Source organism: Vanellus vanellus (genome assembly GCF_965231255.1).
Source record: "Vanellus vanellus genome assembly, chromosome: 8".
NCBI classification, from domain to species: domain Eukaryota; kingdom Metazoa; phylum Chordata; class Aves; order Charadriiformes; family Charadriidae; genus Vanellus; species Vanellus vanellus.
This window is the reverse complement of record NC_138913.1, coordinates 13,313,164-13,330,071: the sequence shown is the minus strand read 5'-3', so window position 1 is coordinate 13,330,071 and position 16,908 is coordinate 13,313,164. Positions and strand designations below refer to the sequence as shown.

At 44.8% G+C, this 16,908-nt stretch overlaps 1 protein-coding gene across 1 annotated transcript in view; it reads right to left on the bottom strand.

The window, feature by feature from the left end:
* Positions 1-16,908, bottom strand: part of LPP (LIM domain containing preferred translocation partner in lipoma) — a 340,377-nt gene that overhangs the window by 69,930 nt on the left and 253,539 nt on the right. Inside the window, exon 8 of the mRNA XM_082486985.1 lies at positions 2,113-2,236. Within this exon, the coding sequence (XP_082343111.1) occupies positions 2,113-2,236 (124 nt within the window). The remainder of the gene's footprint in view (positions 1-2,112; positions 2,237-16,908) is intronic.

Sequence of the window (16,908 nt, the reverse complement as noted above, 5' to 3'; positions counted from 1 at the left end):
GGTTTTCTTCTTCCAGCTTGCATCATGCATGATTATTCCATCTTTGATCATGCTACCACTTATATAAACAATGCTGGCAAAATTTCTGAATGCTCTGGAGCCTCCTTTCCATTTTCTTGTCTCCTGCTGAATTAAGAGCTATTGGCATGGCATTGGTCTGACCTCCCATCTGATAGCCGAATTGATGACCTAATGTTGAGAGACTTCATGTTCCAGCACTTTGAGCTATGCATCCCTTTTGGATGAAAAAACCTTGATGTACCACACTTTCAAACAGAGCAGAGCCATCTTAGTGATACAGTATTAGTCTGCAAAACCTGAGCATTTCAGCTTCATAAATACAAGTGCTAAACAAAACTAAAGCTCCACTTCAGGAAGCAATTTCTGAACTGCGAGGAAAATTAATCACTAGAACAGCTTATCAGGGTAGGTGGTTGACTCACTATTGCTTGAAGTCTTTAAGATAAGATTAGATTTTTTTTTTTAAAGTCATGATTCAATCACGTCTCTGGGAGAAACTGAGAGTAGAACATTAGGCAGTATAATGGCAAGCTCCTTTCTGACCTTGGATCCTGTGAATCTCCAAGTTTTTTGTTCACCTGCCTACTTTCTTGGGCTATGAGGAGAACTGGGTGGGCTTTGGTCCATCAACCAGCTCCTGCCACTCACGGATCTGCATTAAGAAAATGTCTGTAATCAAATCTCATGCTTCAGGGCTTCAGCCGTTTGCCTGAAGGGAGCGGGAAAAAGGTTTCTCCCTCCTGCCTGCCTACGCTAATGGCTAAATACATGTTATGTTTGTTTGCTTGTTGCTTTGCTTTTAAAACATCAGAGAGTGAACACAAATGGATAAGGGCAGAGATTAAGTCAAACGCAGCAGCACTGATATCTTCTCTTCAGTTAGTCATTCTTGCTCACACCTCAGATCTGTGCTAGTCATCACTTCCGATGACTACCAATGCTTATAGAGAAGACATTTCGGCTGTAGGTGTGGAGACCATAGAAAGTAGAAGGCACTGATGGAGAATGGGGATTGATATCAACCTCATCTACAAGGGCAATGTTTGTTTGCTGAGAACATCTTGACCTTCTCATGTAATCAGATCCTCGTCACTGCAAGATCCTTGTTTATTAGCGAAACCTTGGTCCCACCTGCTTTCCAATTAAACCAAACCACAAAAGTTTCTTTAAGCCAGGAGTGTTTTGGTCCAACCAAAACCTATAGCAAATCGACCTAGGGGACAATCTAAATGAAGTTTTTAAGAAATGAAGAAATAAAGGAAGATAAAGAACACAAAATGAATGGCCTACCCCAGTCTTTAACTCTACAGACTACAGCAGTTTGTTTCCTAACAACACTATCACCCAAGCCTGTAAGAGCCTAAGCATACAGCCAAGATGCATCGGACGTGCCCAAGGCTCTCGCCTCTAATGCAGAGTTCAGAGGCCTTATCACCTGTCTTTTATACAAAGGCAAGATACATACTTTATACTTATAGATGCCTGAGATAATTCCATCCTATACCACTTAAAAAGGAAATTAGCTGCTTATCTTTTTCCAGGCAAGGAAGATGACATGGTTATGAGCCAATCAGTTCAGATTTGTCTTCCTCAAACGTGTTGGACCCAGTTCTGGGCTAACAGATCCCCATGTAAAATCAACCTGATTGACTCAAAATGGATTTCCTTTTAATCTATGCCAGCATACAGAAAATGAAAATCCACGCCTTGGGAGCGGAACACATTTATGCTGCCAGGTCTTATGCAGCTGCAATGAGAAGGGATGGGGCAGGTGGACAAGACAGCGCACCACACCTAAATTCAGCCCGGTAGCCAAGATGCTGGGGACAGATGGTGTGAAAATGAACCAGACACTGAAAAATTTAACTTTATAACCGGAAATTCTATAAACATACAGCAAGCGAGCATGAGATTTATGCTGAAATTATAGAGGAATTCCTATGGATGATTACACTTCCAGCCCAAGCATGGAAAGCAAATCCATCAATACGAATGTCATTACATTAACAGCGCAGCTGCCAGGCCTCCCCGTTACCAAACCTAGTAAACACAGAAAAGGGCTACAGACACTTGTGACGCAGCACTGCTCACCAAAGTAGTCATCAGAAGGAGGATTCTCCATGTCATATAGCATTTTCTTGGTCAGATGTTCCAGCTCATCCTCAGGCCTGAAGGCAGGAGTGCTTGATGCGGGTCCAGAGCTTGGATACCCACTCTGAAAAAATAAAGAACAGTCTGTGATGTGGTAAAAAGGCATTTACCCACAGTAAGATGGTCTATTGGCTGTTCAGTGTTGAACTTCAGTCTTTGTCTTATTTTGCTTTTTTAAAACCCCAAGGGATTCATGCAAGTAAACATCTCATTTAATGTAATGAAAATGGAGTCCTAAAACCATCCAGTAAAGTGCTATATATCCTCTTAGAATGAGAAGTATTCTGTGCCTCATAATTAGGTGTCTACTGGATAGCACATAATAATAAATAAAGGAGAAAATTATTCCAAGGATAACTTGATACAAACATTTTCCAACACTGAAAAAGGCTCTGGAAGCACTTCAGTTTGGATTTGGCAGCAGCTTCCATCATTTAACAACGCAATAGAAAAAATGCTAGAACTACCATTCCTACAGTGGTGGAGTATATGGACAAAGACAGATAATCCCGAGCTGCTAGTTAAGTTCTCTTCTTGTTTGTTTTGACACAAATCCTGCTGTTAACATCAGTGAGAGCAGGAGCTGGTCCACAGATCTTTAGTACTAGGGATACAAAGGTTTTAATATCTGCTTAGAAACTGAGACCTCTTGGCCTTCATATGCTAACAGCTGGCATAGAGTATGTGCAGTCTGTCTCAGTGAGTCTTCTCCCTGGAAAACAGCAGAAGTAGAGGCATATTTTGAGAAGCACAGAAATAGTCTCATGCCTAGAAGTTTCTTAGAAGAAGCTAAGTTTGGTGTCCATAATGAGGAACTCGGTCATTTCAGGATTAAAAAACGCTGACACCAGCTTTCCTTGCATGCACTGCTTTCCTGAAAGACTTGCATGCGAAAACTAACTTATTTATGAAAGGCAGCATTTCAGTAAAGCGAGTGATTTCATTGATTAATTGCTGCCTTTTCCATGGATGGGGCCTTAGATATGAAACTTATGAGCCTTAGTCTACACGGAAGCATTTTTCCATGCTCCATACCTACTTAAATGGGAAGAAAATGTAAAATCGCTGGAGAAACAAGACACTGGCCACCTCTATCTGGCTTAGAGAGACTACATCTGATGCGATGAATCTTTATTGAGACAGTCATGGTCAACAGAGAACAGCAGCTTTAAAGCTCTGCAAGAGAATTAACTAAATGCTTTCATGCTTTTTTCTTTCAGGCAGGAAGGAGATTTCAAATGAGACATCAATCAATGTACAGAAAGTCTCAGAACGGCGCTTAGCAATAATACTTCAATCATCCACTCCCAGAAACCAAACACTTTCATGTTCCTGACCTTGTCATATTTATTTTTCTAGGGCCCGTGCTAAGCTGGTACACCATCACCTCCCTCACTTGTTGACCTGATCTATCTCGCGGGCGCTACACCCATGAGCACAGCAGACGACTGCCGTGGAAGCGCTGGATTTGCCGTGCACACACGATACGGCAGTTGCACCCGCTGCCTGACCACCAACTGCCCTCTAAGGGAGTAACAGCAGTGCACAAGGGAGGTGGGTGCCATGGTCCCCTGGAAGGAAGGGCACCCGGAATTATCCCCAGGCTGGATGAATTTCCCTGGAGGGCTATGCGAGGTCTATTTGCAGTTCGTTCAGCCTCCCTAAATGAAAATATAGGTTGGATATCCCATACATTCAGGTTTTCCCAGAGATGTTTTCTTTTTCTGCTCAGGGATTTTTTTTTTTTTTTTGAGCAATATTCCAAGATTTTGGGCATTTGTCCAGGATTTCTAGATGCTTAGCAGTTGTTCTGAGGAAGCTGTTGAACATCTGGAAATCCTGAGCGTCCACACACAGCTCAGTAAACTCTATTGTACAAATGAAACCATGCTGATGGGTTTGGGTTACCACAATTTATTTTTTCATATGGGGAGAGAGGCCTGTATGGTGCACAGGACTCGCATTCGCTTTCCAAGTCATGTAAGTGCCATCTCTACGGCATATATCATTTTGGTGAGGATAAGGCCACTCATATGACTAGGAGTTTCAGAGCCAGGTGCTTGACCCAGCACACCCAGACGCCCTTGGCCAGTGCTTTGTGGCTGCTTTTAGAAGGCTAGTCGACAACTATTTCATTAGAAATAATAAATAGCATAACCCGAAAAAAAAAAGGTTTATTAATAAGCCAATTAAAGGTGCCAAATGTAAAGCATTTAATCTTGGAACAACCTATTTTTTTTCTGTTGCTCTCTTGTTCCTAAGAGCTGATCATGACTCTCGCCTGAACATATATTTTAACACAGCAAGTGAAGCCAAGGATTTATTAAGCTTGGGAAATCAGTCTGGCAACAGAACCTCTTAAAATAGTATTCCACCTATTGTACCTATTTCAAGTTTCCATGCAGAAAGGAATGACCATTGCCACCCCTTCAACTGAGACTCCTTCCCTGGAGGAGATAGCGTCACGAAGCTGATGATTGCCCCCATCCTTGTATCTCCCCCGTTAGCAATCACCACCGTGGCACGAACGTGTGGAAGTGCCATGCTCCAGCCTCTTCTGCCGGGCTCTGTCCACACGTAATTTGAAACGCTGCTTTTAACCTCGGGCCTTATAATATAAATGGACCAAAACAGAAGGCACGAGCTGCTGCCTGCTCAGAGAAAAGGGAAGTGAGATGCATGGAGCTGAAGCGATTTGTCCATCATCGCATGTGGGCTCTGAGGCAAAGAGAAAACCTTCAGCCCGGCTGCTGCGAGCCCCATATGTCTTCAGCCTTGTACGCAGCCTGCCGGGGCCGGGCTCAGCGCCGCAGACCTACACTGGTCTCTCTCCAACCCAAAGCCACCGCATCTGCAGGCTGTGGCAGGACACCCTGGGCAGGCGGTGTGTGAAGCCTCTCCCTCTCCTCCACACCAGCTTCCCCCACCTTCCGATCGGGGGGCCCGCTTGTGCCTGCTTCAGTAAGGGCTTGGGCTGTGCCGTTTAACATGAAAGACCAAAATCTGCATATTTTCAGTTCGGTTTGACTTTCTCTGGTTTTGGAGGCCACTCTGCCTCCTACATACAATAAATAGGCTGCTCTCGTATTTTATCTACATTGCACTTTTCCAAACCAGGCAGATTTCTTATCCAGTACCCAACGTCAGCAGAAATAACAAATACCAACCACAACGTTATGAGACACTTTAACTTATTTTGACTAAAAAGCTCTGCCTTTTTGACCAACATTTAAGCAGAGCTAGGCACATCTTTTTCCTCCTCGCATGGCACATGCTGACTATGTGCCTCCAGGAAAATGCATTTCATGCATATGAACATGCTGTCGAGTTTGCTGGGACACGCACGCACACAAACATAGACAGAAAAGTGTATCCTCAGCCCAGTCTAAAATGGTTGTTTCAGCAAAACAGTTTCCTTCCTCCTCCTTTGTTAGGTCAGGGTAAAAATATAACTCTGGCTTTCCTTACAAAACAGAGTTGTGTTGCTGTTGTTTATTAAACTTCCTCTGTTTTCTCCTGATCTGTACAATGATGAAGGTTGCCTAGAAATCCAATTTGCTGTCTAATCTACCACAGTTATCTTTGTGCATTCTCTTTTCTCCGCGATGCCTCAATGCACACAAATACATACTTCCTCAGCTAGGAAGTATATACGCAGCTCAAAGGTGGGGTCTGTGCCGAACTGCGACATGACCTCCCAAATTCCCTGAGTGCCACTCTGTCTAGCTAACCACAGCAACATCAGGGATGATCAACTGACCTATGAAAATGGAAAAGAGCCTTGGTCGGCAAAAAGCCAGCAGGAAGGACCACGCTTTGGGAGCAGGAACACCCGAGTCCAACCTTTGGTGTTGCCATCAAATACAAAGCAACCTCAGGGAAGAGCACGTTGATTGCAGTTACATGTACAGATGCAAATACATTCATCAATAAACACTGTCCTGCATGCTTAGCTAATGGAACGTTTAGGAAAATACCAGCATTCCCAGGCTTAAGCCCCATGGTAGAAAGTATCTTCATGCTAAAACCAAAAAGGAGTGAGATAATTGCTTGTGCCACTCTCAAAGCACTGCAACAACATCTGACTCATCTTCCTCATTAAAGTTCAGTTCCTAAAAAGCCAGGTCAAAATAAGCAGTCGCATGGAATCACTACATCGTTATTTTGGTACACAAAGTTGGTACTTCTTTCAGTGCTTCTGTGGCGCGTTTTCTACTCCAGACCTCACTGGTAACCAGCTGTCTCTGATGTAATGGCTGCCCAGCAAAGGGAGCTCTGCAGTTAGCACGGCGCATTCGCCGACACGAACCTTCCCCATCCACATATAAATTTTGACTCAAATGGGCAAAAGCCACAGCGCAAAATCTGCAAAGACATCTGAAGATGATGCTGTGATGAATGTACCATCATTCAGAGTGCACTGTATGTGGTCATTTTTCTTGTCCATTTGCAAACGTTGTAGAAGAAGCTGCTTCTCTCTGAGAGAAAATAACTTCAATTATGTGTTCCCAATTACAGAAACGTGGAAATTATCTTCTTTTCAGAAGGTAGAATTAGCCCGATTTGGAATTGAAAGGCAGCCAGAAACATCTTTCACTGATACTTACTTTCCCTTTCATTTTTTTCTTCTTGTTCATCTGCATAAAGTTAGCACTTTCCTTTCACTTCACTCACCAGAACTGATCATCAGGTAAATAAACAGTTAAATAGCATTGCAGCACATTTTTTATTCAATGGCCTGACAAAGCCCATACTTTTTCATTTAAGTTATTGACTGTCCAAAACAATCGCAAACTTTGAGACCAAAAAATCCAGCATGGTGCCACATCTCTCATGAGTCGTGCTCCCAAAGAAATATCAAGATTGCCTGCAGCTGTAATTCAGTTTATAATTAAGGCCAACCGATCTCTCTTACAGAGGAGATGCACTGGAAAAAATTATTTTAATTCTTGATTTATTTTCCCAGTGAAAAGTTACAGCTGCCAGAGTACATACAGATTCCTGAAAAGATGATTCTGCCTAGATTCCCTGCAACACGCATGTTCCAGGGGCTCCTCCTGGTCAGAGAATAATTCATCAAGATCCTTTGAAGTAACTACCCTGTACAAGGAGGTACCCACTGACAGCCAGCGACCTCCCGCCCATACCAGCAGCCCAAAATCACAAGTCTTTGGGCAGGCAGGAGCGAAGTCTCCTTTGGGATGTGCCGGAGTGGGACAAGCCACCGGTTCCCTCGCTGCCTACCTGCCCCGCCACCGCTTCCCGCAGCAAACCAGCAATCCAGAACGGGCAGCTCTGGCAGCAGAGTCCTCATTTGTTAAACACTGGCTTGCTTTGAAATAGGGCAGTTTTGTAACTACTTCAAAGCTCTAGAGAATATTTGTCTTTATTTTTAAACTTCATTATTGTAACCGTATCCTCCATCAGCTATCCCTGCGCATTCCCAGTTCTACTCTAATCCTGCTAAGCTCTCAGTTTCAACGATCTCTTGTGACAGCAAGCTACACAGAATTTGAGCAATAATAATAAAAATATTTTTTTCTCCATTTTAACTTTACAGCCTGCAATTTTGCCTAAATATCTCTTTTTCTTACACTGTGAAACTGCGATGCGGACAGGTGGAAGAAGAGGTGTCTTGTCTGGTGGTTTTAAAAGGAAGACAATAGAGCCAGAATGCAAAATCATTAAATAGCTGAGAAGTTCCCAGGACTTCTGAAAATGAGGCTGCTCATACAGATGCCTGGTTTGATTCTCTGGAGCCCAGGTTTTAGCTTACAGTCATGAAAACAAAATCTCGGTCTCTCTGTATTGATACTGAATTCAATAGGATCACTGTACATGCACCCTAATTACTCTGTAAAATGGGTTTAACAATATTTCTCTCTTAATTAATCAGTGCCTGCAAAGCTCTCAAAGCTTCTGCCATGTAAGTGACTACACAGAGACAAGAGTGTTTTATTAACCATCAAGCACAGTAATAAATGAGCATGACTGTTTTGTCCTTGGATTATCTGTATTCTATTATATTGCAAACAGACTTAAGCAGCTTTTCTTGCTATTCTTCACATTCTCACTAATGTTTTGAATCTGGAAGGGCTGGTTATTTTTGCTAGGTGTTACAAAAGTTGGATAAACTGTAAACACCGCTGTCTGCTGCTAGATTCCACATTGAGTATGACTGTGTTAAACGATAATCTCCACTTCTATTATGGAGAGTTGTCATTTCTGCTAGACACTGTGGTTTGTTTATATATTTGGGGTTAACAGGAGATGAGCTAGATTTTTATGGAGCAACATCGGCCATTTCTCATTAGAAAAAGCAAACCAAACAGATCTCCAAGTAATAAATATCTGACGTGTTATCTCAGGAAAGAGCAAATTTAAAATATGTTTCAAATAAGAACACCTATAAAATACTACATTTTAATGTCCCATTGCTGCTTAAATGTACATACAGAAACAAGTGCAGCAGTGCCTGATCTTGCCTGGGGCCTCTTGTATTCATAACATGAATACACTTTACTTGTCAAAGCTTATCTCGTATGAAAAGGGGAGGGGGCTGTTTTGTTTTGTGTTTTCCTACTAACCCTACTAACTTCGGGAACAGACATTTTAGGCACTTTTTGAAAAAGACAGGAACTCAAGGCACACACTGGATGGTACTACTGAGAAGGAGAACGAAGCATTATACCAATATACAGATAAACAGATTGTATGATTTTAGCCCTATGCTTTTGAGAGCTTAGTCTGCTTCACAAAATTACATCAGGAGCTCCTATGCTTACTCGTCTGTTTGTTTCAAGATTGAAGGCTTTATTCTGCTCTAAGCTGCCTTCCTTTCCACACCTCTCTGGGCTCAGAGTCAAGCACTCTCTTACTTCCATGCATCATCACCAGCAGCAAAGACCCAACAGGCCACTTATCAACTCCCCTCCTCTTTGTGTCGTCATATTGTAGGCTTCCAGGGCTGCCTTCAAAACATTAATTAATTAAGCATTATATTTACTCCTATCAGCAGGTCAAAATCTGCATTTCAGAGTAGGAGCCATAAGTATCCACAGGAGATGACAAGTGTCCAAGCTTTAGTCCCAAGCTGCGCAGAGAATTGCTGTAGATGGGTTTGAATTGACTTCTTGTCGTCTTGGCTATGCATCTTGGGGTACATAGTGCCCTCTAGGGCTTCTCGCCTGGGGAGATGATGAGCGTTAAGAGCGGTCCAGAGCTCCCTTGTGTAACTCCCAGGTAGCACCACTGAAAGACATAGAGCTGTGGTGGACTGTGGTCACAGCAAGTGGCACTCCAAAGCGGGGCTCGTGGCCTCCCCACCAACCAAACTGCATCCTCATCTTATAGCACAAGGGCACACGTCGTAAAAATGGGAATGCTGCAAAATTCATACTGATTAAAAGAGATGTGTTGCCACAACTAACCCGGGTAATTCATTGCCACAATAAAACCACTGGAAAAACATTCTCTCCTTCCAAAACCTACCCTTCCACAAGCAGCCCTAGAACACAAGGAATAACTGAGCTTTTTTTTTTTTTTTTTAAATATTACTTTTGCAAAACACTTCACAGAGGCAGAACTCAACTTTTTTCAACGACGAAAAATGACACCGCACGACGGGCTTACACACACCTCTGGTGCAGCGCCTTCTCCGGCGGACCACGGCGACGAGGGAGCTCACCACCATTCACCATGCGGTGCTGGGGGTTGGACTGGGTGTTTGCGCAATGAGCACCACCTGCCCTGCGGTTCAGGTTCGTCGCCTATTGAAAAAATAGGCTGTCCCAGCTGCAGTGCCTTATCAGGTAACAAAACCAGAAGTGCTGGGGCATCACTTGTTTCAAAAGAAAAATAAATCTCACAATTTTAATGGTACTAATTTTGCATGTGAAACTTGCATTCATACTGTATTAACAGTTTAAATATAGCTTTCTTGCCAGATGCCTGAATATGCTAGAAAAGATACTTAAAATATGCAAATTGGGTTTCTGTTTTAATACACAAAGAAACTTAAAATCACATCACTTTCCATCACCAAGACAGGTTTCAATCTAAGCTTTTTTCATGTGAAAACTATAACAGCAAACAAATGGTTAACCAAATGTGTTTAACCCACTATCTGTAGTCTCACTTTTAGTCAACCGTGACATGGGCCATTACACTTCCCAGGACACCAGTGACTTAAATGAAGACTACATATTTTGCTTAACATTAAAAGATTATATATATAAATTGCAGTAAAAAAAGCTTCCCAGATTGGCGCGGGTGCTTGGTTCGGCATCCATAGCATTGGAGGGCAGGAGTCCTCCCGCGTTTTATCCTCAGCAATATTCTTAACCAGTCTGATCCTGCACCCTGCTGTTATAAATGGTGTTCATAATGCTTGGCTGTCTCAAGAGAGTTTGAGAGTCTCAATGAACTCTTGATTACAAAATGCTTTGAGATCCTTGAATGAAAGATGCTGAATGAGTACAAATTATGACTGTTATTAAATATCTTTGGTAGCCAAAGTTGTGCCTACTTTCACTCACATGTGCCTATGTTTTGCCTTTTAAGATTATAACATCTTCAAAACAAACATTCGTCTCCCAACTTGCCCCTCAGCAGTCTTGTTGTATAAATAAAAGTGATAAGAATAATATTAGCAAAAACAGTATTGTGGCAAATGCCAATTACATTCCTGCTGGACTCAGAAATTTCTTCCTTATCTCAGGACAGGAAGATTTCTCCATTTTTCTCATGTTCTGGTCCCAGAATTACCTGTTCTGTTTTCTTCCTGTGTAGCTGCTTTGGCTTTAAGAGCTTTACTGTTTTTCTTTCAGCTTCGCACAGGCCGTGTTTCTTGAAGTGCTTACTGAAGGGTCCCAACCCCTTTTAACAAAATGAGTACAAGTTCCTTTGGAAAGCGGATGGGGAGCTCCGCACACGTCAGAGAGTGTAAGCACTGAGTATGATCCTTCAGTTGACTTTCACTCTCTTAGGTGACTGAGTCAGGGGACAGGAGGTAGAAACTCAACAGAGTCCAGACATCTGGATTCTGCCCACGCCATCGACTGTGCTTGCCCCTCAGCTGAGGCGTGCTTCAAGGAGGACAAAAAAATATTCAAAATGACACCTCTTCTACCGATGCAAGCGAAAAGAGAATTTGCAAATAATAACGAGAAGATTGCTATTCTTCAAAGTCAGAGGGAGAGCTCATTTGCTTGCACCTCAAGGACTTGTGGTGAAAGACTGCAGAAGAAGAGTATTAAAAGGGTACCGACACAGGTCAAGACAATATGCAAGCAGTGAAGATCAGAGTTCATCTTCTAATGCCTTAGAGCATCTCTATATTTTATAACATCTATGTGGATGGTTTTGTTGATGAATTGGTTTATACGCCTTTAAGAGACCGAAGCTTTACTGCATTTCAAACAATTAATTCTCCTCGTGAAGAGTCCTCTGCAGGTATCTCTAGGTCGCCTGAATCCCAGCTCAGCCATCTAACATCATGTCAAGTACCATTTGCAAAGATGCGTTATTTAATTCATGAGGAGCAATAGCCTGGACCGTCAGTGTTGAGGATCACAGCAGCTCACACGTACCACTTCTATCAGCAGGCCCTGGTCCCTCTGTTCCTTCCAGCCCAAGCTAGGAGAATGGCCCCTTCACAAAATTACCAGACTGGAGTTGATCACAAAGACTGGTGATTAAAAATTTAAAGATCTCTCCCACTTTTTGTGAAATAGAGGTATCCACCAAAAGTGGGCAGTTCGCTTGCAAACCTAATGCTACTTGCCCGCATTAGAGCCTGGGAAAGTATTCGGCAGTTCGGGGTGCAGCCTGCATCCATGAGGCCATTAGCTGTACTTCCAGGTGGCACTGTGATGCTGAGCACTGTCAGGCAGAGGATACGACACATTGGCAGTAAGGAAAAAGGTGACGAAATCAAACACTGCCTTCAGGAGCAGAGGGAGTAATATAAAGAAAAGAAGGAGGAGAGAGTGAAGGGCTGCAGCCCCCAGTGAACGTCATCTTGACAGCCTGAGCACTACTGCTTCAGAAGAGACTTGTACGTGTTTCACTACCAATTACCCAAGAATAATCAGAAATAATATTTTCAGAACAAAGCAGTGCCAAATTCTATACTGCACTTGGGGGAAAAGGGCCAGGGCAAACGCCCGTCATCTAGATTATCATTTATTTCACCCAATGTACTTATGAAAATGATCTCTCATTTGGCTCACAGCAGTAGAAATTTCTCAACAAAGTCATAATTCTCCTGTAATACAGTCCAGGGCAGTTAAGTATTACTCAGATAAAAGCTCCGAGTCTCCCTTGAAATATTCTTCCTGCTCAGGAATTTCCCACAGTGAGAGAGAGGTGGGAGCTGAGAAAAGGGCAGCAAGAGACGAGGAATGATTTTCCCTCAGAGAGAACCACAGGCTGAGGACCCAGCACGTCCCACCTGGTGGCCAAATCGTGGCAGGGAGGCAAAGCAGCAGGGGTTACGGGCTAACGAAAAACGCTGCAGAAGTTTCACTGCAGCTCTTCAATATTCAAAGGGTCTCAACCTCCTCCTTGCAACCTGCTGAAACAGGAGCGAAGATCTGAGTTGGTTGTGCTACTCACGGCTGTTGTGGATGTCGCTCACATCCTGCTTGTGGAGAGGGCAGGAGATAGCCCTTGGAGGAGAAGAGTCACAGGAGCAGAGACATCAAGGTCAGAGCTAGAATGAGGGCTCTGGCAACATGGGGAAAGAGCCAGGGGAAAGAGCAAATTAGCCTTTTCCAACGCAAATAGAACAACTGAAAAAGGCAGAACTACAAAGGCAAGACAGAAGTGCTGGCAGGAAGAGGGGAAGACCGGTCAGAAGGCAGAGGAGAGGATGGGATGAGGCAGAGAGGAAAGAAGGGAAAGCGCAACCTGGCTAGGAGCTTCCAGAGCTGGCATGAGCGCACAGAGAGAGGGCTAAGTACACCCACGGCATGAAGGACAGTGGCTTAGGGAGGACTAATGTGCAAAGGAGCTGGATGAAATGGAAGGATGGACTAACAGCATCCTCAGAGCAGGGAGCAAGCAGGAAAGAAAGAGTAAATGAGATATATCAGCATCAGCTCATTTTACTGAATCAGCTCCCTTGTACAAGAGCTATCCAATGCTAAGATTGATTGATTAAGCTACAGGTTGGGGGCTGACCTCCTGGACAGCAGATCTGTGGAAAGGGACCTGGGAGTCCTGGTGGACAACAGGATGACCATGAGCCAGCAATGTGCCCTGGCGGCCAAGAGGGCCAATGGCATCCTGGGGTGCATCAAAAAGAGTGTGGCCAGCAGGCTGAGGGAGGTCATCCTCCCCCTCTACTCTGCCCTGGTGAGGCCACATCTGGAGTACTGCGTCCAGTTCTCGGCTCCCCAGTTCAAGAAAGAAAGGGATCTGCTGGAGAGGGTCCAGCAAAGGGCTACAAAGATGATTAGGGGATTAGAACATCTTTCATATGAGGAAAGGCTGAGGAACTTGGGTCTCTTTAGTCTAGAGAAAAGAAGAATGAGGGGAGATCTTATTAATGCTTTCAAATACTTAAAGGGAGGATGCCAGAGGGATGGGAGGAGTCTTTTTTCAGTGGTGCCCATTGATAGGACGAGGGGTAATGGGCACAAGCTTGAACATAGGAAGTTCCATCTTAACATGAGGAGGAACTTCTTCACTTTGAGGGTGGTGGAGCACTGGAACAGGCTGCCCAGAGAGGTTGTGGAGTCTCCCACTCTGGAGACGTTCAAGACCCGCCTGGACGCTGTCCTGTGCAACCTGTTGTAGGTGACCCTGCTCTGGCAGGGGGGTTGGACTAGATGATCTCCAGAGGTCCCTTCCAACCCTGACTATTCTGTGATTCTGTGATTCTGTAACCAAACCCCACTGGTTTCAGACTACAGGATTGGTTTGATGCTTCTGGACACATGTGTTTTTGCTGGGGCATCAGGAAGGGTGGGCACCCAGAGCAGAGCCTCAGTCTCACTTCATTCCCACATGGAAGTGGGGTTCAAATGTCACACGCTCCCCCCCTCTGTTTCCCCCGCTGCATCTAGTGTGTGATCCCATGGCTGTCACAGACACGCTTTCCAGCCACATGGAAAACTGCTTTGTGGTCGTGATGCTCCAAGTGGTAAGTGCATAGGTGCTGTGCTGTGGGGATTGTGCTGTGCACTGCAGAAGCGCCTATGGTCTCCAAGCCAGATCAGGTCAGGAATAAAAATCAAGGAGAAGAAATTCCCTGCTTGGTGCTGGAGCCAGAAGGGGACGTGGGGCTCCCTGGATTCAGAGCCATTTTACTGCGTTCCCTCACCCTCTGCTTTGCCATCAGCCTCTTAAAAAGCCCCAAGATGTTGGCAGCCAAACCAGGCTGTGCACTAAGGAAGGGAATCTGAACTGCCCCAGCTGCAGCCTCTAAAGCTGCTGCCAGCCTGAGGGCGCAGCCGCTGCGCTGACATACAGACCTAATGATCTGCTCTGTTCAAGGCATCAAATGCTTGAAGAAACTTGCCTTGCTCAGAAGGCCATGCCCAAGTTGTATTTCTGTGCCATCTTTTGTGTGAGGCTGGGACTGACTTTGAGGAGGTCAGGAAGATGCTGATGGCTTAATAAATAAGAGACACTTGGGAGAGTTAGCAGAACTGACAGCTCAACAAGATCCATGTTTAGCTGTCAAAACATTCCTCCATGTACAGAGATGCAGCTAAGAAGGCTGTCCACATACCTCCTGGGCTAGAGACGAACTTATCTCGCTAATTGGTCAAGCAGTACTTCGTGAAGAACGGAACGAACCAAAAGAGGCAGTGGCATGTGCAATTAGAGCAGAGGAGGCCGAGGGCTGTGGCAGGATACAACATTGCGCATTGCGCCTGGACCACTTTGATGTATTAAAAAGATCACTTTGTCCGTGAAACATTTTCACGTCCTGTCCAACCACAACAACAGCAGCAGCTCCCTTCTGTTTTTTAATGATTAAGCAGCTTGCAGGTTGACTGAGCAAAGGCCGAAGGGGAAAAACGAAAAGATATATATAATACTGCTTGCAGAATTTACTTGAAAAGGATGGGCCAGACATTCAGATGGTGCAGATCAGAGTCGCTCCAGGGAACTCGCTGATTTACACAGCAGCGCAGGATCTAGCTCAGCGTGCCAAAGTGAGCAATGTACTCAGGTGTACATCGGCTGGTCGAGAGGCACTATTTGAGTCAACAAGGCTGTCCAAGCCCGGCCCAGACTAACTGCAGCCCCCTGAGCCCTCAGCTGCATTTGCCTTTCACAGGAACGTACGAGACAGGGAGAAAACCAGCTCCCAGACCAAGAGCAAACACGGCCAACCAAGACCCCACGCTCTGGGGATATGGGTGATTGAATCCTGCTTCCTTGCAGGTGACACTCTAGGACTTACTTAGTGAAAGTCCTTGTCCCCAACTACGGGGCGCCTCTCAGTCTGGCTTTCATGGACTCCTGCTACCACCTCTCAGCTCAGACTAACCTGCCTTTCAGGGCCTCCTCTCTCCTCGCTCCTTTTGAGGAGCTAGGTCTCTCTTGGAGAGGACCTCGGAGCAACCATGCCTCCTCCACCTCCCTTCTCACCTACCCTTGTTCCCAAGAGCCAAGCAAATTTCAAAAGCATACCTAGAAAAAAGTTGTGAACATCACTTCGCAGACTCCTTCCTCTTCTTTCCCTCAAAACTATGTATTCTGCTCTCCATGCTCCCTTCCTGCCCCTCTGCATTAGTTTTACACTATGAAGCAGGGATTTCAGGCCCCCTCCCTGTGTAGGAGACATCCGAAAAACACTCACACAGTTTAGAGGGTTTGCAATGTGGAGGAGAACCAGTGAGGCCAGCAAAGTGCTGGAAGAGATTGCCTGGGGAGAGTCTGTGATTTCCATCACTGGCGCTTTTCACAGTAGGAACAAACAAATATTTGTGAAGAATGGCTTACGCAGAGTTGATCCTGTCTCTGAGCAGCAGACGGATCTTCAAGCCTGTTCCAGCCTTACTGTTTATGCTTCTGTGACTGTGATAGTTGTGACACATTCTGCAACTGAGTTGAGCAAAGCCAGCTGAAGGCCCTATGGATCATCTTCAGGGCTGAAGCTGCTTACAGGAAAGGAAGCAGTATTAAGTTACTTTACGGTTTTGTTCCAGATGCTAAATCAAAGAAACTTTGTTCAGAAATGGTATGACAGAGAAGCCGGGTCCTAAACAAAAACAGTGACTGCCCTTCTTTTACCACCTCCAGGATGCTGTATCTCTAAGCTTAGACTTCAGGTGCATGAGGCAGCTCACATTCAGAACACACATTGTATGGGCTGTAAATATTTGTGTTAGACCAATAGATGGCTTCTTTTGTCCTGGTCCACAGGAATGCCCATCCGGCACTCAGAGCTGAATCCCCATTAAAACCTCCCAGAAGCTAGACAGGATGCAGTGAGTCTGGCCAGGAGCAGGGAAATGGCAGGTGAGGAAGCATTCAGAGAATCAGCGTAGGTGCCCCAGACAGCAAAATGCTCCACGTGTCTGTTGTGCAAAGACCCACGTGTGTCTGCAGTAGAGGGAAGGAAAGAAGTTACTCCAGAAACGTCCACGCAAGCCCTCCCTGCAATACCACCTTATGGGGTAAACAAATGGTAAGGGAGCTATCTAATCTACTCATCGCGACGTCTTTAAGCCACAAGACGGTATTTACTAGTTGGTACCAGACAACATTCAAGCA